Here is a 23,856-nt window from a genome sequence, read left to right as displayed (position 1 = left end):
CACAGGGAATTAGGAGCAAAGATGGAGTCATAGTAAGACTTTTCCTCTCTAACAACTTTATCAAAGTTAACTCGAAGGGGCAGGGGTGTGAGGAGGATATGGTGCAGGTCGGATATTGCAATGCAGTCTCACTGGGAGAGCCACATCATGTAGTGGTTGGGATTTGGGTCATTCAGCAGCTGCTTTAGAAAAAATGAAAAGAGATAATATTTTAAGCATCAACCCAAAGAGGAGAGAACCAGCATGGAGTGTCAAGCTGTAGAGCAGTGGCAGAGAAAGGCTGTTAATTCTTGAAAATGGATGTGCGAGTTAATCCTTCCCTGCAAATCCTTCCCCTTTACAGCCTGGTAAACGGTCAGACTCAGCAGCCTTTTAAATGCCAGATCAGCTCTTACTTAAATGGCATTTTGCTTTACTATTTATTTATTAATTTATTTGACTTTATTTGTTTATTTGCTAAGAATAGCTTTGACTAAAGAGACGATCTCTGTCTGGCATTGTGTTGTGATGGTTCCTTGGTATTCCTTGTTGCAGGAGGAGTGCAGGGATGTGTTGAGTTTGCCGGGGCTCAGGCTACCTCGGACCTTTCCCAGCCACCCACGCCGAGCCGCAGCCCCCTCCCCGCTCTCAGAGCCCGGCCCTGTGCCCACCCCGGCCGGAGGAACGGAACGGAGCGGTGCCGTGCGGGATGGCTGCGTGCGAATGGGAGCGGGAGCCGGGGGCGTGAATGGGGCTGAGCCGTGAAACGAGGGGACAGGGAGAGGACAGGATTTGGGAAAATGCAGGGACACCGGAGGAGAAGGTAAAGCTTCGGCTAGCTTCCGAAGGGAAGAGTTAATCGAGGAAAGGTAGATGTGCTCTGCGGGCAGCAGGTAGTTAGCAGGCGAGTGTGGCTGTGGGATTTGTGGGAGGGCGGGGAAGTGGAAGGGCTCGGAGGGTACCGAGTTTGTGGGCAGAATAAATAGCAAATAAAATAGCAAATAGCAAATAAAAAGCCTGTCCGTACGTCTGCAGATACGGTCCAGGGATGCTGGCTGAGGAAGCAGAGGGCTGGCAAGGAACTGCAGAGCCTCTGGGTCCAGAGAGCCCGGGATGCCAGAGGGGAGAGAGCCCGGCAGGAAGGGGTGGCTGCAGGTAACACCTGCCGTGGGGAGGAGAGGGGGGCAGCCCTCGGGGGACAGGAGCACGGGCACAACCCCGCGGGGCTGGCAGCTCCGTCTGCCCTTGGCGGGGGCATCTCTCCTCATCCTGCCGTGCCCAGTGTTGTCACTCTGCAAGCGAGGGCTGGAGAGGGCAACTTGTCCTTCCAGTGGCAAACAGTCCCTCCTTCTTGCTTGATATTTCTGTCTCTGTGTACATTTTTGTGTAGAGAGCTGGTCGCTGCTCTTGCATCCCTCTCTCTCCCTTTGCCAGAGAGCAGCAGGCAGAGCCCAGGCTGGCATGCTGCTTGGTTTCCTGGAGGGATCTGTGCCACTTGGTGGCACTAAAAAGTTGCGCTGAAGCCCGGTACTCGCCCAAAATAAAAGCCCCCTCGCCCCCCAGCCCAGTGCGGCAGCGGAGTGCCCGGGACCCCGGCACCGCGACCTCGGCGGACAGCAAACTTCGGGGGGGGGCAGTTCGCAAAAGGTCGCCGGGACCGCAGGGGTAAACTCTTCCCCGCGACTCCGTTTTAAACAGCTTTTTTTAATTTTTTTTTTTTTTTTTTTTTTTTAATCCCTTCCTTTGGATGATGCTGTTCTGAACCTATTGCCGCTTTCCTACTTGCCGGAGCGTAGTGCTGGAGAGAGGTGTTGGTTTGTAGGGGGACTTTACAACCTTCAGAGCATCTGGAGAGATTTCCTCACAGGGTAGAATGCGGGGTTAGCTCACTATAAACATAGAGAGATTGCTACCGTGCAAATATGAGGAAGGGCGGAGGTGTTTAAGCAGGTGGGTCAGGCTGCAGCAAGTATTTAGGAGGACCAAGGCTGTGGTGGCAAGGACCCATCTGTTGTTTCATCGTTTGTTTGTTTATTCCTCCTCCTCATGCCTTCCCCCTCCCTTAAATCCAGGGACCGTTCACGCCTCTTGCAAATGAGATTTGGGCGATGCTGAGAGAGCAGCGTGTTGCATGGCGTGTGTGTGCATGCATTCGCGGGGGTAGGATATTCGGTCCTCAGCATTTGCCTCTGATCAGAAGAAAATAGGATGTGCCTGTAGCTGGAGGAGTGACAATGCTAGCCGAGTGGGGCTCACCTGCTGGTGATCTTTGCAGAGGCATTTGAGGATTATTCAGCTCCAGAAGGTCTGTGTGAGGAGTGCTATCTCTGCCGCGGCTGAAAATAGGAGGTGCCTACCCCTACCTGACTTAATTATTGCTACCAAAAGGACCATTTTGCCACCACCGTGAGAAGAAGCACTTGCTGCCCCTGACAAGGTAACGTTGTGGGCTGGGAGAGGGTATTTATGTGTCCTGGATTGTGGACAGAAACCCTGTGGATGAAGGAGGGACTCTTCCCCCCCCCCCCCCCCCCCCTTCCCTTTTCCTTTTGCTGTGTACCCTGGTTGATGGAGGACTAGCACAACTCCTGGGGGACCAACAAGCCAACTGGTGGGGTGCCTCTCTAGGGGCTGCAAGGGCATCGCGGGGTCAGGATGCTGGAGGGCAGCTGGCACTGATCCCTTCCCGGGAGCATGATATATGTGGGGCTGCAGAGACCGGAGGTACTGTCATACCTGGGCTCGGTGATGTGTGTGATATAGTCCCTCTACTCACAAGTGGGGATTTGTCTTGCTAGGAAGGTATAATGGAAACGGGAATGTATTTGTTTTCCGGAGACAGACAGGCTTAGCTCAGCCATAGACTTTTCTGTGTGACCTTGGGACAAATCACTTGGCTCTGCTCGGCGAGTCCCGTCTGTTACTTATTTGATAATCAAAGCTAATCCCCCAACATGCAAAAATGATTCATTATGGACCGAGGGGGACAGCGATAGCACTAGCCGAGCAGGGAGACAGAGACTTAAGCACCCGTGTGGATGCACACATGCATGTCTGCATGCACAGCCGCTCAGTTGTGGCAGCGCAGGTAGCTATGCTGGGAGTTAACCCCGTCCAGTAGTTTTCTCTAAGACCCAGATCTATGCATTTGTTTGCAAAACTGCCATCCTGCGTGCCAAATGTGACCACCGTGGCAATTTTTACCACCGGTTGATTTTCCAGGTTGTTTTATTTTTGCCTTCCCCTTCCTCAGAGCGGGCTGGCGGCAGACGGCGGGCGGTGCTCAGCACCAGGGACAGCGTCCGCTCCTCGCTGCCCGCTGACCCCGGGGCTCCGCCACCCCGAAAGCCCCTCTCACACTCCGTCTGCTCCTGAAAGAGATTCCCGGCGCTGGGGAGGGGGTGACTGGGTGCAGGGAGAGCCAGGACGTTTATTTCTCTTAGACTTGAAGACGAAGTAGGGGATCATCTCAAAAGTGGCAGAGGATCATCTTGAAAATACACCACGCTAAATCCTGGAAGGGAAAGATGTATAGAGGAGTTAACTGTCAGGCCCTTTGAATTCCCTACGATTTGGTTTGTTTGTTTGTTTTTTAATTACCATGTTCCTAAACATTTCTATCGCATGGAAATCTTTTGCAAATTCTCAAATACTTTGACTACATTTTAATATTTATGTTACATGATCACGGAAATGATCATTATCTCAAATATTCAGAGAGTATTTTTTGGGTCCCTATATGGATTTTTGTCTTTTTATCTTCCTACATAGTTATGACATTGCTGGCATAGTGGCAGTACTGGCATCCCATAACCACTCTTGTTGCAACTCGCTGGAAAATGTTTTCTGAAACTGCTATTGCCTTTTCTTGATCACCTCGTCCATCCCATACAGTTTTATTAATTAATAAAATGTCTAGGATTACACATGAAAACACACTTGAGCTATTAGTTCCTGCATCACATGGTATAAGTGGGTTTTGGTAACAGCAGCGATGCGTAGTATATTTGGCAAAATCAGAGATCATTGCAAGTTTTCCTGGGAAGTTAAACACCTACATATTAAAGCCAAAATTGTTTCATCAATCTGAAAGCATGTGTGGACATAACATGAGGAAGACCTTCCAGGGATTGCTAAGGATCTCGTTGATAATTAAAGCATTCTCTGCTTATTAGCTATGAAGAAATGAGATCAACACTTCAGTCTGTCAATTCCAGTAGATGTTCTGACCAAATGGTGAAAATTCTCCCTTGCTGCTTAGCTTTTTCGTATTTCTAAGTGGAATTATAGAAAACTGCTTTGTAGTCTCTCCTTTTGTATAAAGCTGGGGGTATTTTTTGTCAAAGAGCTTGATCCAATGCCCACTGGAATTTTCAGAGCTGACAATGTAATGAACAATGTTTGCCCGATGTTGGGTTTTTTGTTTGTTTTGTTATGTTTGTGGACAGAAAAAATAAACCATAGTAGAAATCCCAAAACAGAACAGGGTGCTCATATTTCATGATTTTCAAATAAAGACCATATGAGTGTGTCAGATTTTGTGTGACCAAAGTGAATTAGCTCTGAGCAATGGGTAGGGAGGACCTCCTCCTGCAAAATGAGCCTCCCCAGAACACTGGGAGATTGCCAGAATAGCTTGAACGCAATGCTTGGAGTTTGCGGTGCCATAGCAGAACTCAGCAAAGCTTAGCATCCTAAGTGTACTTTCTCCTAACATTGGTCCAAATCAAGATGAGCTGAGAGGTTGTTCTCTTCATGTAACTGTTTTTCTACAACTGTTTCATATTTTGCTACTGTACTATCTTCACTGTAAGAGAAGTGACATGACTCTGAACCAGTAATTCAGTTGCTGCTTGCTATGGTTCTGTCTTCTCTGATGACAAAGCATAGGTTAATTCCTTGAGATATACTTATTTGATCCATATCAACATATATTATCTAATTTCTGATGGATTTAAATTAATTGTGTTATGTATTGTAATTGAATGCCTGGAAAGCATTTAATCAGCAGATATAATGGCTTTAAGTTATACAAACATAACATATAAGTAAATTTTGTCACTATGAATGAACGGATTTTAAGGATGTTAGTTTTTGTGATTTTTCTGATCCTGAAAATCCTTTAAGGAGAACCTTAAACTTTAGATAAGTCTTTACAGATATTTGACCAATAGTATTCTTCTTCTGAGAAGTATAGAATATATTCCTAAGGTTTCCTGGATTGGGCCATGAGTTTTCATTCTATTACAGCACTTTACTTTGATTAAGTAATCTGACGTTTTATTTTTATTATTTAAATCTGCCTGAAGATTCAGAAACTATGAACGAGCCTGCTGCAAACCTACAAAAGTGTAACAGAGAAGAAACCCGAAGGGAAGCATTGTTACTTCTCCCTTTTAATTTCATTTTTTTCCCCCATGATGCAGATTAGAATAAAGAAAACAGTTTGCCTCAGCCGAGTTGGTGTTTTGCCTGTTAGGAACCATGGTGCCAAGTGGGTTTAGACTGCAAAGCACAGGTGCTCCGCTGCGGGGTCACTAGTGGGCGCTGCTATAATAATGTAAGCCCCGGAGGAAAGGGGGTCACCCTGCAGCTTTAAACACAGTTACACCTGCGGGAGCACAAGCCCTTAACAACAGTCAGATGCATCCCGTGTATAAACTCTCAGCCACAAATATAGTGGAAAAATCAGCTCTTTGGAAACAGTCTAATTTTTGGTCAAGTTGTTTTTAATTAATGCCCTTAGATATTAGCATGCTTTTTGGGTTTTTTGCTCTCTACAGATTGTAGGTGCAGATGGATATGTATTTGAGATTGGTATAATTTTGAAAGATTTATATATTTTTAATAATGAAAGATTTGCGTGATGTTTCATGGAATATTACAGATGCTCATTTTCTACTCGGTTAAACCTCAACATGAAGTAGCTGGAACTCTGCCCTAAGGGAACAGCTGAGAATTTCTCCTGACAGTCTGGCATGAAGTTTATATTGCCAGGGAGAACAGAGGTCACAGGAACATGTTGAGTGCTTAATCAGATCTGTGTCTTCAGTCATCTGAGTAGTATGAAAACTTTGGTCTAGAATGAGACAGAGCAATGGACAGATAGGCAGTGTTATTTCCCTACTTTTTCTGAAATTGCTCCAAGCCTGAAGTTAGTGCAACAGAAGACTGAGACCAAAGTGCCCTCTATTGTTAAAGCATGTGACTTTAGGATAACTTTATAGTTAGATCCATAACTGAAATAAGCAAGGAACATTGACACACCAATAATTAAGTACCTGATTCCATTTCACTTATGTTTCAGTCGATTTGGGATAAGTCCATTGACGATGGAGAAACTGAACGGTGTGAAAAATAAATTTGACCCTAAGTGTTGTGCATGTTGTCCATCAATGAAAACAAAACAGATAAATTTTTAATTGGGAAAAAATTCCCACTACTTTGTGCATGCACACAGGAGTTCACTTTCTTTGAAACAGCTGATACCTCTGTTCTCAGTCTGAGGGCTATAGCATGTCAAATTCCCTTTAGGATTATCTCTAAAAAATTCAACCAGTGTAATATTTAAGCTTATGAAATTTTACTTAATTTTGTGTTAGTACTCATCCTGCTTGGATTAATAAGCAGCTTGTAGTAAGAGAGAATTTTAACCAAAATGTGGAGGGACTTGTATGTGATTCTTTTGGGAGAGAAACACTGTGAAATTGTATATTTGAATAGTTCCCTTGGCCATCTTCAGGAAGACATTCTCCAGGAAATATAATTAGTGTGCTTAGTGTATCAGCTCTCTGCTCAACCATTTGCCTGAAATAAGATTTGTTACCTGATTAGTCTCAGGGTATCTTCTCATGGTGTGGCCAGCTGTGCCCATCAGAAGGATGATAGGCAGCAAACACAAACTGAAACACAGAAAGAACAAATAATTCTATAAAAATAATCTTTTTTGACTGTGACTGTGGTCAAACAGGTTGCCTAAAAAAAAAGTTGTGGAGTCTCCACCCTCAGAGATATTAAGATTCTCACTGGACATGAAAGAGATATTAGGAATCTGGACATGAAGCTAAGAAATCTGTTTTAATTGAACTTAGGGTAAGCAGAGGGAATGACCAGATAACTCCCTAAAGTACCTTTCCACCTCAACCATTCTGCTCTTAAGCTTATGAGTGCAAGGCCAGAGAACCAGATCTCTGCTACTCAATACAAATACATTGAAATATTAGTCAATATAAATTCCAAATTGTTTCATTACATTATGAGAGGCCACAGCAAATATTGAGTTCGGGTGCTTTGGATGTGAATCCTAAGCCCAATACTATAAAACCGAAGCAGTGTTCTCAGTGTAATTAGGGCCTTTTAAAGTCCCAAGTAAATTGACCTTAGCTTTAATATAGTGAAGACCATTCATTAATTGTGGAGCAGTTGCAGGCTGCATCTGGCCTCTTCTTTTCCCTTGGATACCATGGAGGGGAAGGATGTTACTGCTTTCAGAAATAGGAATCCCCCAGCTATAACATATCGAAGTACAGTGGAACAGAAATATGAAGGAGACCTTCAGGTTTGCCTCATTCTTTACCCTGTAATTTTACACTGATAGGCACAACTATAAGCAGAGAACAGCGAACAGTTGTTCTTTGGAGGGAAGAAGATAAAAATGGCCTTCCTTCCCTCTCTTATATATGCTATGGAAATTTTGAAATCCACAGACACAAGACCAAAAACTTTGGTGAATATGTGTTGCAGAATTAAAACGTTGTATTGGACTTTTTTACCACAAGCTCACTCCAAGCCCCTGAACTCTCTTTATTTGTACATCTGCAGGTTCACAGGCAGAGAGGTTACAAAAAGGCATCTCATTTTATATCCAGTTACAGTTTGCAGCAGCGCTAGCACTTGTCTGGGTATACTTGTGTTCTGGGTATGTAGCCTTAATTTGAGAAGTTCAGGAAAATAAGCACCCATGGTGTTAAATAACAGAATACAATTTCTGTTCAAATGTTAGTAAGTTAATAAATAATTTTTTTAAAGTCATAATACATTCAATTAGTTAAAGGTGCAGGAATTCAACAGTTGTGATCTTGTACAAGGATATCCCCTGTTGTTCATCCTTTTGACTGTTTGTAAATTATATGGCATCAACTTCAGAGTGATAGAGCAAATAATTGCAAGACATAAGTAATAGTGATAGTCTGTAATTAGGGACTAATTAACCTGAACTGCTGTTATTCCTTAGTGGCAAAGGGTTGCAGTATTGATAAGCAACTCTTCACAGAATAAAAAAACTTAAACCTTCTTGAAGTGTTTCACAATAGTCTCAATCTTATTTTATTATTAGCAATTTATATTACTAAGATTAATACTACATGAACTTATTAATATTGCAATTAACATTTAAATATTATATTAAATGTTTTCTCTTTTTAAGGATTTGCATTTTATTTGGGAATACTCACTCAAACTCATTCACAGCTCTGTGAAAATAGCTTATAGTTTACACATCTAGATAAAATAATAGAGAAAGCCTAGCATCCACCAGAGGAACGTTTTATATTTGTGTCTCTCATCTTCAGAATCATGAAGAGTTTCACTGTCGCTATACTGAATGACTTAGCTGTGAGGAGTAAATTAAAGATTAAAATCCTGTGAGATTTTAAACTTGAAGAAACAGGGTAGATTTGTTATTGCGATGGTTTCTTTCACTTTACAATGTTTAGATTCTGTTAGAGTCCTTGTTAATGGATTAAAAATGTTTGGTGGTGTCTGAAATGTATAAGATTTTAAATTTTTTTTTATTTCATCTAAAGATTTATGTCACTAAAACTGAGACTGGGATCTTCCCCAGAATTTTACAGTTGTTTTGTTAAAAGTGAAATTGGACATATTGGTTCTCTAAGTAGGTCAGCATCTTAGATTTTAAAGTGCACTTACCTTTCTGTACTATCAATGTATTAACTGGCAGGTGAGGAGTAATAGCTGATATTGAATGTGCTCAGGGATCAAGACCTGGCAAAAAACTGTTTAAGCACTGTATTTAAAACTGGAAACATTCTGCTGCAAATCCACTGCTGGGTGCAGAACATTTTCAAGTACATTTTCTAGTTCCACAAGTTAACCACAACCCAAGTTGTGAAGTGTGTGCTGGTTTGTTTATTTATTTATTTATCTTTCAACAGTAGTAAAGATGAGTGCAGATTGCATTGCAGTCTATACATAAACGTAGCTAATCAAATATTTTGGGCATCAGTGTATCTGTACAGTCTTTGTGTTGACTTCTTGATACCAGTGGAGTCTATAGGGTTATGAAAAGTAAAAGGATTTTTCAAATTGCCTTTTGATGATTTTTGATGTAAGGATATAAAAAGGTGAAAATAATTTAATTTCCTTGCTCTTTTAGAATTATTGTTCCTTTGCTTAAAACAAATATCAATATGAATAACAAAATCAGTTTTCTTAGTCTTTTATAAAAGCCAATTTGTTTCATGTTGTATCTTGCAAAATAAAAACAGTTTTACATTCTGCATTCCTTAGAATAACAGCTTTGTGTTTCAACAGCAGTTTCCTAGTGCTGGAATGGATAATAGCTTGCAGCCCAGGGTATATTAGTGTATATTAGAGATATAGAAAGTGTCTGAAATTAAAGGGAGTTGTTTTTGAGGGCATGTATCAGAAATGGCAACACACCTTTCTTCTGTAGAATTAAATACTTTGCAGTCTTTTGTGCATTTGAAAATATTTCCCCAAAGAATTTTTAAACATGATTGTCAAGAAGAAATAAGTTGATTTATACTGGCAGAAGTACAAGTCTAAGACTGTGAAACACTCGAGTGAGAGAAAGTTTTCCAGCTTGAAAATGATGAAAGCAAGCATACGCAGTAGACAATGCATTGCAGGCATTGATAGCTGTAGAAATAGGTACAATTTTAGAAAAGATTATAAGATATTGTATCTTAATATATAAGATTATATATATTGCTGACTTTATAAATAATTTTAAAGATCTTTATCTTATTTGTTAATTTTTGAAGGGTATGAGGATTATGACCTCATGTGCAGCTCTGCATAGCTGTCCACTTGGAGATGATGGTGACTCCTTAGAGAACAGATGCCAACTCCTGGTTAACAATCAGTATAGTGCTCCTTCTATCCAGAAGATTTGATAACTGCTTTTCACCAGCTCTCCAACTTTTTTTCATCATGTTGTCTCTACCGGCCTAAAATTTCCTAAAATGGTCCTTTTGCTTTTCCTTGCAATCCTGCTGTGGAAGGAAGATGTCTGTGGGAACTTCGGGCTTTTGGTTTCAGCACAGGCAAATGAGAGAAGAGTGGTTGCACACATGCCTGGTGATATTATCATTGGAGCTCTATTCTCTGTCCATCATCAACCAACTGTTGACAAAGTTCATGAGAGGAAATGTGGAGAGGTAAGAGAGCAGTACGGTATTCAGAGAGTGGAGGCAATGCTACATACCCTTGACAGAATTAATTTGGATCCCACACTGTTGCCAAATATAACATTAGGATGTGAAATAAGGGACTCTTGCTGGCATTCTGCTGTGGCTCTGGAGCAGAGCATTGAGTTTATAAGGGACTCTCTTATTTCTTCGGAAGAAGAGGAAGGGATGGTGCGATGTGTGGATGGATCATCGTCGTCTTTCCGCTCCAAGAAACCCATTGTTGGTGTCATTGGGCCTGGCTCCAGCTCCGTTGCTATCCAGGTCCAGAACTTGTTGCAGCTTTTCAATATACCTCAGATTGCTTATTCTGCCACAAGCATGGACCTAAGCGACAAAACTCTGTTCAAGTATTTTATGAGAGTGGTGCCATCTGACGCACAGCAGGCAAAGGCCATGGTGGACATTGTCAAACGCTATAACTGGACCTATGTTTCTGCTGTACACACCGAAGGTAAGAGGTTGTTTTTCACCATATAAAAATGCCTTTGAAATACTCTGGTGTGGACTAATTGATGGATGATGATAGTTTGATGTTGCATTTTTGCCAGTCAGCTGTCAACTGTATAGACTTTACTTAATAATAGCTTTGCGTTCTCTGTGGATCTGAAGTGGCATCATCTTGTCAATGGCTGAAAACAAATTTTGAAACACAAGATGGTGTGTGCTCTAGAGCTACTCATTGGTAAAAGTGCTTGAACTGGAGTCTCCCAAATGACCTTAATTTAATTTAGTTTACATTTATTCATTTTTATTTATCTACTAATCAGTGTATTTAATGCAGAATAATATTTATGACTACTTTAGAATCAATGGGTAGTGAGAAAGCACCTGGTCTTCCTAGTGCAGATGAGACCTAAATCATCATTTGGAAATGTAGTTGTATCAGAATATCTTCCTGCTTAATATTTGAGCCACAGAAGTACAAGTACTATAAAATATGCAATTCTTACTAATATTTGAATGTAAGTTGCCCCAGCTCCTTGAGATCAGAAATGTTTCTATCCTTTTTACAGTACTACATGGAGTATTGCACCACTTCTTCCTCTGCCTCTGGCCATTGGCTTTGGGAGAGAGCAAGGGAAGTTTCCTTGAATTTCCTCACGCATTTATGCTTCATCAGATGTCCAGAAAATCAGAACTGTGTGCTAAATTGCTTTCCTCTTTTTATTTATTTGACATAGAGCTTCAGCCTTTTATCCAGTGTTCAAGAGAGTATGTCATTAAAGAGAAAAGCTATGGAAAAGTATACTTGATTTCATTATTCCTTGTAGATACTGATAGAATTGAATTCATCTTGCTAGAAGTGAACTAGAATTTCATGTTGTCTTAAGAGCAAGTTTCATCAGCCTCTGCCTAATGACACCACCATTTAAGGGGTTTTATGAAATTAAGTTCTGTGAGGAGTTTTAAGACCTCACCACGTTGCCTCTGTTAAAATAGACAGATGTTGAATGGCAGGCTCAGAATACAATCTGAGAATGAAAAATGTTAAGAGATTGAGTAGTGGTGGTGACGTTGCTGAACAGTGGCAGATGCTGCTGGCTTTATTACAACCAATAGAGAGCAGATTGCCCTTCCCACACACTGAATATGCTTCTCTGGCAGGCTTTATACTATTCAGAGTCTCTTCTGAGGAGATTCTGGTCCAATGGTATAATGTCGAGATCTCTTTCCTCATACAGATATGCAGAGAGCTTATTCTGCAGTATTAAAATAAAAGGTTAGAATGTGCATGCAGATTGTTGCAACCACGTTTCTATTATGACAGTGAGAGCTGGTAAATAGCTGAAGCCTCTTTTGTATGGTGATGCTGAATACATTAACAGTTCAATCTAAAACTCCAATGTTCAAAACAGTGTATAAATCACTCTACATGACATCATGGTGAGGGTATTCTGTACCAGCTGATGCCTTCATGGTGAGGTGTGCAGCCTTCCCTTCACAAATATGTATGAATATAACATCATGGTCAAAAATAATGCCACTAACAATAGCATAAGATTTTATATCCTGACTACTTTTGATGACTCATGTAGTTTTTGCAATGAACAACTTTTACACCTCTCCTTATTGAAGTAGGATGTTATTCTATTCAGTGTGGGAATAGTCATGCTTATATCAAGGTCTGATTCTTCACAGAGTGAAAATATGTATTTTTTCCACTTTCTGTGGACACTTTGGAACAGATGGTAGCATATGGCATGTTAATCTTACGACAGAGGAACTTTGTACTGTGCACTGGAAAGAAGAGAAAAGGGACACAAGGGCTGGAGTGGGACATAGGTGCTATGGGCAAGGTGAGAAGTAAATGAGAGAAGAGATGAATGTGAAGAAGGAGAAAAACAAAGTTATATGTGTAGTACATGTGCCTGCTTCTGCCATTATTAAAGTGGGTATGGTAGGTTGCACATTAAAACCTGAAGCCTCATTCCTCATACCTTATTTACAGCAATATAAATTTGGACTTCAGTGAAAGAACATTAAACTTGAGTGAACCTTATCATCCTACATCTAGTTGCATAGTCTAGTAAAGATGATTAATAGGTTCTCCAGGTAAATAACATCAAAGTTTTATTGCAATAGAACAGATGGTACTTATGATGGAATAGAAAAATACTAGCTGATCAAGGTACTTTGAAATGTGATGATGTCTGATGTTTAGGGCACTTTCCAAAGACTATGGCACATTGCATTTTTTCTTCAAACCACCTTTAAGAAACCCTACACATGAATGCTAAAGAAAAGGAATTGAGTAAATAAGCAAAAGAGAGATTATGTATTTATTTATTCATGTTGTAATTATTTTTCATTTTACTATAATATCTTGTAACTTATTCTATATATGCCATCAATTCAATGTCTACATTCGCAGGTATTATTTCAAAACAGAAAAAAAAAGATTGTTGAATGCTATTCCTTGCAATTTTTATTGATGTAGGATCTTGACCACCCATAGAAGGTAGTCCTTCTTTTCATGCTCCTGGTAGTTCTGGCAACCTACATTAATTTTCTTTAGATAATTTTCATTCATTAATTCATTTATTAACCAGATTCTTCTGATCAATATGATCTTTAGCTTCTGTGAATGATTTCCATGGAGAGGGAGGGTCCTCTCCTCCAAAGCTGGATGGGGAATGAAAGAGAGGCATGAAAAGCCTGTTAGTTTAATTCCTTTGGTAGTCCCATCAGCAGATAAATTTATAGGTCTCTTTTTGGTCTATTGTAAGAAACGCCTGGCATACATCAATGGTTTCATAAGAGAAAGTTTTTTGTTTGAATCTTTCCTTATGCACTTACTAATTATCTTTTTCTGCAGTGGATTAATGTTTTGGGGGGTTGAAGTTGTGTTGTTAAATCCTTATTCAAGACTTCCAGATTTAAAATACACAAAAAATGTTGAGAGATTCTTGTAAGCTTTGGTCCTTTGACATTTAGCGTTACATATTAAACTAGATGATGCCTCCAGGTTTATAAGTGACCTCTAAAAGTAAATTTTTTTCCTAAAAATGGGAAGGTAGCAAGGACTGCTGTCAGTGTAACTCTTGTAATTTTAAGGAGGAAGGTTCTTCAATCCCTTCAATAGAAAATCTGAGCAACAAATGAAAGACATTTCTCCTAAAAAAACAGTCATCTTCACTTTCTGGGCTGTATTTTATATAGGCAAATCAGAAATCTTTGCAAGTCTTAGTCTTGGGTTGTAACTCTCTCTTGCTCGGCTTTGTCAGGAATCATTATCATCATTATCTTCCTCCACTGTCCAACTCTTCCTTGCATTGAATCACTTGTGAGGCTCTACTCTGAACCAATCTGGCTTTAAAATATAACCTTTTCATGCACAATGATGGCTGTTTTTCAAAAAGCCATATCAGCTCACACTGTGGCCCCATGAACAGACAAGTTAGCAGTGCGTGGCAGAGAGCTAGGAGTGAGCAGGAATTAGGGAAACTGGGATGTGAAATTTCTTGTGCTAGGGACCTATCACTCAAATCCTGAAGTAACTGCCTTCAAACTTATGGATCACTACAACAGGCATGCAAGGATATGCTGGAGTTCCTACTGATCCAACTCTTTCAGTTGATGTTACAGATGTTTTTTTCCACCTCTGTGGTAGGAGCAAAGCTTAAACAAACTTTCCTTAAAATTAAATCAACATTCACTTCTTGAACCAATTTCACAGACAGACAAGTCAATAATGCAGCCAGGAACTCTGTGTGTGTCTCTGTCTGAAGAAAAGTAGCACAGCAGAGAGAAGGCTCCTAATTTAGTCTCGCAGTCTTGCAAGAATGTTTGAGACCCTTTTTAGCTCATCTAACTGTTGTCCAACTCTCTGGAAACTAATGCTCACAGGAAGGTGTAGAGAGGGAAATTTGTGCATGTATTTTTGGGTGGTGATGGTTGGCATGCAGGTGGGACATGCAGCTCATGAACCATTTTCTTGCTTAACCACTTGACACTCCAGTTAATCGAAAATGGTGGGAGAAATCAGGAAGAGGCTGGCTGGCTTCTGAAAGAGACAGAGTTGCTTGTTTACCTCCTTTCCCATATGAAAGCATTTCCTGGGTTTTTTTTTGAAAGATCAAAGAAAAATATGTGCAATTTTCTCTTCTCCTGTCATTGAGGTTTGAAAGCCTCATTCTGAAAGCCAGTTTGAACTCAATACCCTCCTGTTAAGCAGACTGACATTTGGATCAAGCCTTCGTAGTCAGAAACAAAATCAATCCCTGAGAATCTCTGCTTAAAATTTGCCTGGAGTCAAATGAATTAATAACTAAAAAGGCAATTTTCATTGCCATTGGAAACTATTAATTTTGCTGCATTGAATGGGGTGAAGAGGTGATGCATGCTGGAAAAACAGAACTGTGCAGGGATACAACTGGAACACAATAAGCCAAATATATTGGGGATGGCAAGGAAGAAATTTATTCTAATTATGTAAAAGGTGTAATTTGCTTTTGAATGCAGCCTTAAGAAATAAGACACTTTGTTGACATTTTCTTCAGGCAGCTCTGCAGGTAAACTTTGAATGAAACTCATCCTCAAAGTCCTCTGTGTTTAACTTCACTTTCTTCCATTTAAATTAATCACAAGTGCATATAAAGAGGTGGTTCACATTAATTTCCTTGGGACGTAATCTGGCAAGCATAATGAAAGCAGGCCTTTTTTTCCCCTGCACATAAAGGTTATTTCACACAGTTTTTTTTCATATTTATTCAAATGTGTCTGGTTAAAAGACTATTTTTGCCCCCATCCTTTGCTCCTAAATAAAAAGCTAAATCAAAATTAGTCATAGTCTGTGAGAATAAGCTGAAGAAATGAATGAAAGAGCTGCAACAAGTTGATGTTAAACCAGTTGCCTGGAACAAACTGTACTTATATGAGGTCTTTCCTTCAGACTCTAGATATTTTTTTTTCATTTATAGATAACAATTATATAATGGTCAAAAATATTATTTACTTTCCACAAAGTAAAACAATTTAAATTTGCGTTAATTTTATTTGAAGCAGAGGTGATATTTCTTATGCTTTATATGCAGAAAAAGCCCCAAGTTGAAATAATATACAAAGAATTTCTGTGCTATTCCATGAAAATATTTTCAGTTGCAGACAAAATCTATTTCTAAAAATCCATTTTTGAAAATTGAAGAATTTCCTGTCTAAAGACTGGAGAGTATTCTATTCTAGCAATTTTTAATTTTTGCTATTAGGTAAAATAATTATGTGTTTGGAGTTTTCTGAAATTACTTTAAAATTGTTTCAAACATAAATTTTGAGATCAGAATTATCACAATTTGATATTCTCTTAATCACATTAATCTTGTAGCAAAACTGAACAATATCTCTCATCTGAAAGAAAATATGAGGGAAAAAAATACCCAGTTCAAATTCCAGTCCTATCCTGTTGCTTGCTCATTTCTATTGAATGTTGACATATGAAAGAGGGAGCCATTTTCTTGCCTAATTTCAAATATTTATTCTAGTACCCCAGTTGTGAAAAGTGAGCAAATGCTACCTGCCACTTGGGAATACTGAGACAGAAAAGTGAAGTAACATTGAGTTAATGTTTGTGGTGCTCTGAAAACATTTTAGGCTGCTCAGGCCAGCCACACCTGCTGTGAAGGATCTTGTCTGACAGAAAAATGTAAAGTGAGGTGTATACTCTGCATTCTGTGAGTGTAATGGGGATGAAAATTTTTAGGGAAAATACCATGAGACTGCAAAAGGAGTATGAGCAAGGAGGTGTGCTATTCTAAAGCTTAAAAAGAAAATTAATTTTTAAAGGAATGATGGAAGGTGGACTTAGCTAACAGCAGGTCATTCAGGTTGGCAAAATGTCACTTTACTTCTTTTGTTTAGTGACTAAGTGTTTGAATGTCACTTTTTCAGCCACTTAGACCCTATAGCAACTCTGTGAAAGTTTCAACATCATGAGACTTGCCTTCACCGAGGAGAAACAATGAGAAGCCAGCAACCTCTAGCTTCATCTTCAATTTTTCCACTGCTTGAGGCCTGGAAATTGCCCAGTTACTGTCCCCATACCCAGGCTGCACCTCTTCAGTCAGAGAGGGATCCATAAAGTTGATGCGATTTGGAAATCTTTCAAAAAATGAAGTTTCACTGCACAGTGCTTCCTGGGTCAGAGAAGTTTTATGAAAGATGGTTCTTCTAATATGTGTTATCAGATGCCTATGGGTAGTGGCAGTGATTCCTTTTCTGTATCCCTCACTGATATTTTGTCTTTGAGATTAAAAAGTATGATATAGACCTGGTTGGAAAACAGACATTCCATGCAATTAAAAAACCCCAAAAACATTTCCTGAAGTAAATTTTGTCCCAAGTCAGAATTCAAAGCTAAAATAACAATATTTTCTAGTGAATAAAAGCTCTGGCAAAATTTAGAATTTGGTCAAAATAAACTGCTTGATGAGGTTATGTTAAGAGTTGATAAAAGATAACTTGATAAATCAAATGGGATCTTTGTTCTAAACTGTGTTCACATTTAATTGTTTTTCACAAATATTAGTGTTCCTTAACAGTTTTGGCAAAAGGTGTTTTATTCAAGAAAGAGCTGGAAGTTTCCCTTACATCCCATTTTATTTAGCATGTGTTTTATATTACCAATCCTGTACACAAATTAAATATTTTTGGATACATTGAAATGTATCCAAAATTAATCTAATAGTTAAGGAGAAGATGACAAACAAGGTCCCGTTTTTCATTATTCGTAAACATTTGTGGTACTTCTGAATCTATGTTCCTTCTTCTTCAAACCATAGATTTTTCTTTTTTTCGCGCATGTTACCCTGAGGCAGGAAATTTAAATCATTAATTTGTGAAGTAATTTTTCATAGATTCTAGGGCCAAAACTAAATTTTGGTATATGAAAAAAAAAAAAACCAAACAAAACAAACAAACGACCAAACCCGAAACACGTCTAAAACATTATTTTTATATTCCTTGAAATAGATTCTGTGATTGAGAATTCAGGGGTGATCAGAACACTCTGGGGATGGGAGCCAAGAACAAGGGGAGTGAGACAGAAAAAAGCTATCCAACACCATCGGAAGGAGTGGGATGAGAACACACTTTTCAGAGTGCTAGTTTAAGACCACAGATAGGAAAAGACTTTACAAGAAAATAGGATTTAATTTCCTGCAGAAACAAGGAAAAAAGTGGATGTCCTGCACTTTGTCAGTATCTCTATGCATCAAAACCATATCGTAGAAGCTTAATAGTGTGGGAATTAAACCAATGATGCTTAAAAATTTGAAACTTTATATGCAGTTAAGGAGGAGAATAGATATTTACATTGGTCCATACATGAAGAACATTTCCTGTGCCTATAAGAGCTAATTTGTGATTTCTTTGAAAGCTTAGAAAGGCCAAAAGGCTTGTGCGGGATCTTTTAAACTTTTCCGCCTTCCCTAAGGCAGTTCTGACTAGCTGATCCTTGAATTATGCAGGAGGCAGTGATCTTGGGGGTGAGCCAAAAATTATAGACTTTGCTTTAATTTAGTTTGAAAGCCACTGGGGAGAGAATAATGTTGCATCCATCTTACTAAAAATCTGATTGCAGGCTCATGATGTGGAGGCAGCCCATGCTGTAATGCACGGTGTTTATATCGTTATATTGTATGTGTATACATTAAAGGAGTGATTGGGAAGGTTATTAACAGAACAATTGCCATCTACCTTGGCAACTGAATTTGCAGACAATACTTTTCATAAATCACTGCCTTGTTTTTAAACGAACATAATGTAACTCATAATTCTAAATATACTGGCTGGAAAAGAATGTATTTAAGATTTCCTTTAACTGAGGGGTTTGATTTTTCTTTCTGGAACTCTGACAACATTTATGGCTGGCCAGATACATGGTCCAGGTGATAAATGTGAAAGCCCCCATATAAAATCAATTACATTGTCAAAGGGCAAACAAACAATGTATGGGGAATGGCTTTTCTCAAACTGCAATATATACTTGAAGAATTGCAAAGATAGTATCTGGGGCAGATGGCAAACCATCATACTCAATGAGTCCCGTGGCCAAAATCCAACCTAACTGTTGAGAACAGTGGAAGTATGAGGAAAATTCCTCTACAGACTGTTCCTCAGTCTGTTGTGATCTCGTCAGACACTTCCTATTTGTCTAGTCAGACAAGTTCCTTTTTTTCCTATAGTCTTTTACTAGGATTAGATGTTTTGTTTGTACCTTTCCTTCTTGAGGTAGATTTCTTTTAACTTTTTAGTTGAAGTTACTGGGGGTAGGAGGAAGAATAGAGGAAGTACTGCCAAAAGAGAGGTGCAAACTCATAGTGAGGATCTAGGAAATTTCCTTATCTCAGGAAAGATAGCTACAGCAGGCAATTCAGTTGTCCAAGACTGCAATTCTGGAGTGAATAAGGCAAGCATATATAAACTATAGTTGATCACACATGGCAGAATCACAGAACATGTTCACCTTTCCCTGATTTGAATTTACAGAAATCTGTTCTCTATATCTTATTTCTGCTGTGTAGGATAGGTAGTGAAATGACAGCTAGTTATTAATAGTTATTACTCAGGATAAAACATATTTTATATGAAGATACACACAGAGCACCTTCACCTAAGGACCTCATGTAGAGACAGTGTTGATTTTACTATCAGGTAGTCTGTTCAGACTGTGGATTACTCACTCTTCAAATGGAATAACCAGCTGTGTTTCTCCTATCTATAGCCATTTATTGTGATAAGTTCTTTGCAGAGAAAAGCTTCTCTTCCCAGGCATTGTTCTAATCTTTATTTTAGTGTAACCAGAGCTTTAGTTCTCCTGTCACTTCTGTAAAGTGGCTCTTCCAGATGCTGAGTTTTTCTTATAGTCCTTGTATGAATCTTTCTAGTTTTTTAAAATTCATGTTTTTAAGAATATGTACCATTTTTCTCAGGGAAATTGGTATTCCATTTCCTTCTTCACATTTAAGTCAAGCAGGACTTCAGCATACAAAGTAATATTTCTTACCTTATTAGCAAACAAATACAGTGGTGGCCTGTAAATACATACTGTTTATTTTTCCCTTTACAGTTATCTGCCTCCCTCTTGTCATAGTTTCTCCTTATCTGACTTATTTCTCTGTCCTCAAAGTTCAGAGTGATTTTTTAAACCCATTTCCCACAGTTTCTTTTCTGGTTACATTAATTCTTTACTTCTACCCCTGGTTAGGTTTGATTTTTAAATTTTTCCTCTTATCCCTCCCTGGTCAAAATAAGATTACTGAGCAATTTCAGGTAGATAATTTTATAAATATGACAGGATTAACTGATTTGGAAATGTCTAAAACTTTCGGTTCATGTGACCCTGACTATCAAGCAATGAAGACTGAGCCCTGGATAAAATAAAGGCCATCAAAAATACACACTGTTTTTAAAGTCCTTTCACCTGGAGAATACAGACTTAGTCCAGATGTATTCTAAATTTCAGGCTTTAAAGTCCATATTCTCCTTTTAAAATATACAATTGTAACTAGATATATTTTTCAACAAGTCTACATTCTTAAAGCCTAGTGTATTACAGTTGTTAAATTTGTGAAAAATTTGACATTTTTTCACATGAAAGCAAAGCATTGAAAGTGAATATAAACTGAAAATCTTCCACTACTTTACTTTCAACAAGCTTCATACCCAAATTCAGCCTCAATTATGTTAGGATAGGGTTCTTGAGCACAATATCTATTGCACTTGAAGAATCCAACACCATCTCCAGTCCACCTTCTCTCCATCAGGTTGCTTTAAATATGGTTCTTATAACCAAGACAAGTGAGCAGTGAGGGAGGATGTGTACATGCTCTTGGGGGCATTCCCTAACTTGCAGAAAATACTGTAGGTGTCCATGATCCAAGTGCACTGCTGAACAGGGAGCAGAAATGCATCCTGACAGTAAATGAGTGAAGCTATATTTAAGCATGAAAAAGGAGCAAAAGCTCCTTTCCCATTCCAAATTTTGGAAGTTTGGAATGGGATCTTATACCTTTGTTGATGGAGAAAAAGCAGTGAGTGTCAGTTCCTTTCCCATTTCCATGATGGTTTTACATTTCAGAGAGGAATTTAATCATAGGTTTACAAAGAAGTCCAGGGAAGGAAATAAATAAAAACTTGTAGGTGCTGCTCATGTGGTTTTATGAGTAGAACAGAACTTCAGGTTGCATTTGATAGGTAAGTAGTTTTTCTTCCATCTTTACTGAACAAATATACAGGACTCAAACCCTATTCACATTAACAGAAGCTTTCAAAAAGATTAGGATATGTGCCCAAAATAGAACTGTGAGAGAGTACATATTATCTATCCAATATAAGCTTTTCATATGTCTTCAATCATGGTTATATATAAAAATGATTTCTTTGTTTTTTTCTTTCCGGCAGCACTGTGGGATGTGAAGTTGCCTTGCTCATTTTCATGCATATGCAAAAAGACAAATAATTTGTCTGACCTATTTATTTTCCTAAAGGGAAAGTAGGAGACAAACTCAAATTTAAGGCGTCTAAAAAAATGTTAAAGTTGGATCAGATGCTCTCTTTCCCTGGCTTAAATATCTGCCTTGTAAGCCTGCTCTACAGGGTATTTCAATGCTCAGCTTCTTATTTTGGCACATTCATGCCTTCTGAAAAGAGAGTGTTATGTAGACGGTCTGTGTCTTACGGGGTATGGAGCTGAAGATTTTGTTCACTCAAACAGAATTTCTATAGAGGAATTTTTTTTTAAAAAATCGAAAGGTATTTATGCAAAGCATGTCTGTCATCACACTTAAGTTGTTCAGAATAAAATATCTGGTGCAGCATGCATTCAGAGATCTCAGCCTTATAGGTTTTGCATAGAAAATAAACTTTTGCAATGCTGGGACAGGCTAGGAGCATAGTACCTTCTGGTAAGCTACGTTAGATTCAGCTGAGCTGTGTAAGATTTGTATCTGTAGCAACATCTTGTCATGGAATTTTATTGAGAAGTGAGAGTTGCTTGACCTGTAGACTTACTTATTGCCCATTTCCTCCAGCTTGTGGAGGAGTGACATGCAAATAGGTTAGGCACAGGAGACAAAGAGATGAGAAGAGCCTCTGTCACTAGTGGTCAGTTATGCCCATGTCAGGCTATGGTGAAGCCTCTTGCATGTGATGACAAGTTCATCACACTCAGCCACATTAGGAGAGGGAATCTAATCTGTGCTGTGGACCTGTCTTTGCTGCTTGATGAACTTGTGTCTCTGTGGATGGAAACACATTATTCTCTTTTATAGCCCACTTCAAGAGTTGCAGTCAAGACATATAATCTAAACCAGAAAAGTCAGCCTGAGAATACAGCCCGTGGAGAGCAAGACAGTGGAGTGGCTACTGGAGAAGGGAGTTTGGGATGGTTTATGTGGAAGTGAGAGAGCCAGTTGCGTGCTCTTCTGGACTATCTGTGTGGCCGTGATGAAACTGTAAATATCATGCCAATGTCTTACAATGGAGAGACTGCTTCAAATACACATTTGGGCTGTACCGTTGCAGTACTGTGCTCAAACTCACCATTGGGAAGTATGGCATGGGACACAACACTGGAGCTGAGCATCTCAATAAAACAAGCTGGATCAGAGCTGCAGACTGTGCCTGCAGTCCCATCTGTAGCCTGGTGGGGACATGCCTTCAGCCATCTGCAAGGGCCCTGCTTAATCGTTTTATAATGGTTTGGCATTTTGTAGGCTGAGCATTGGCACGCAAGGGCGTCTTTGAAGCATTTGTTCTAAACACCCACATTTCAAGTGTGTGATGGAAGTGTTGTGAGGAGCAATACTTGGGAGAGAAGGGACATAGACACTTCTTGCAATGTGGGGCAGACAAACTCACAGACCTGTAGTTTGAATATGTTTCTGTTACCAAACACACAGGGGATTTTGCCCTTAGAGAAGGTGCTCTGACATGATTGAGAAAAAGCATCTTGATTGACATACCTCTCCTGGAAGAAAGAAAGAGAACACCAGAAACATGGGGCAATGAAAGCTGTAAGGCTGGTTCCTATTTCTCTTTTACACAAAAACTTTTATCTGATTCTGGTTTTTTCTCCTCTTGAACAGTTGGTAGAGTGGGTGTTACATCCAACACCTCCATGTGACAAATCTCAGCCTACAAAATACTGACATGTTACATTTCATTAACCATATGGGACCTAATTATGCTGCCAGTTAAAATACAGGTGCAAGTCCTACAGGACCTGTTTACTGTATGTACATGGGCCTTATAGAATTTTACAGTATGTTTGCCTACAGAAATCAGAGAGGTCATTTGACTTTTGCAATATGGATTGCTTCATCAAGCTGCATAGAGCCTAAGTTTTAAGATCTAGCTGAAGTAAAAGGTAAGTTTTTACTCACAAGATTGAAGAGTTTGGAGGGGAAGGGGCATCATCTGTGTATACTAAAACATAAAAAAATTGTCAGAGTCTTCCCAGGAAGTAGTATTTCAGCATTTTGCAGTCATGTCCATAAAGAAAACTGGCCAAAGGTAGCCAGATTCCTTAAACCAGCAGAGCATTGACATCCTCTGTCTACAGACGACCTGGAACAAAGCGGCCCCGATTTGGCAGTGCTCTCCCTGCCCTGTCTGTCCTGCTGAGACGTTGGCTCAAAGACACGAGCACAACATAATGGCACTTGCAGCAATTTCATTGCAGATTATTTGATCAGGTGGGCTGTGGAAGGGCAGGAGAGTGAACTCTGTGCAGATTGTATATGAGTGCTAAGAGGGCTCTTAACAAGAGGAAGCAGAATATCAAAGGTCTAAGTAAAGGAGAAACACAAGAGTAGAGGATTAAGAGAAACAGATTTCAGAAATAGCAAAGGTGCTTAAGATGAATTGCTTCACTGATACAATTTCTAGGCATGAATACTTAATACACCTTAGTTCCTATTCAGAAAAT

At 39.4% G+C, this 23,856-nt stretch overlaps 1 protein-coding gene across 6 annotated transcripts in view; it reads left to right on the top strand.

Moving 5' to 3' along the window:
• The first annotated feature begins 665 nt into the window (after nt 1–665).
• GRM5 (glutamate metabotropic receptor 5) overlaps nt 666–23,856 on the top strand; it is a 247,122-nt gene continuing 223,931 nt past the window's right edge. The window contains exons 1-3 of one of the 6 annotated variants that reach the window (XM_088159342.1): nt 666–802; nt 2,255–2,416; nt 10,005–10,884. In XM_088159342.1, coding sequence (XP_088015468.1) covers nt 10,206–10,884 — 679 coding nt within the window. In that variant the 5' untranslated portion in view covers nt 666–802; nt 2,255–2,416; nt 10,005–10,205. Of the gene's footprint in view, nt 873–1,008; nt 1,135–1,742; nt 2,417–10,004; nt 10,885–23,856 lie in introns of those variants that run through there. The other 5 variants (XM_088159343.1, XM_088159344.1, XM_088159345.1 and 2 more) reach the window with 5 other exon arrangements.

This window comes from Sturnus vulgaris, chromosome 2 (genome assembly GCF_052056855.1).
Source record: "Sturnus vulgaris isolate bStuVul1 chromosome 2, bStuVul1.hap1, whole genome shotgun sequence".
Taxonomy (NCBI): domain Eukaryota; kingdom Metazoa; phylum Chordata; class Aves; order Passeriformes; family Sturnidae; genus Sturnus; species Sturnus vulgaris.
Note: the sequence above shows the minus strand (reverse complement) of the source record. Positions and strands in the feature narration are given on the sequence as shown.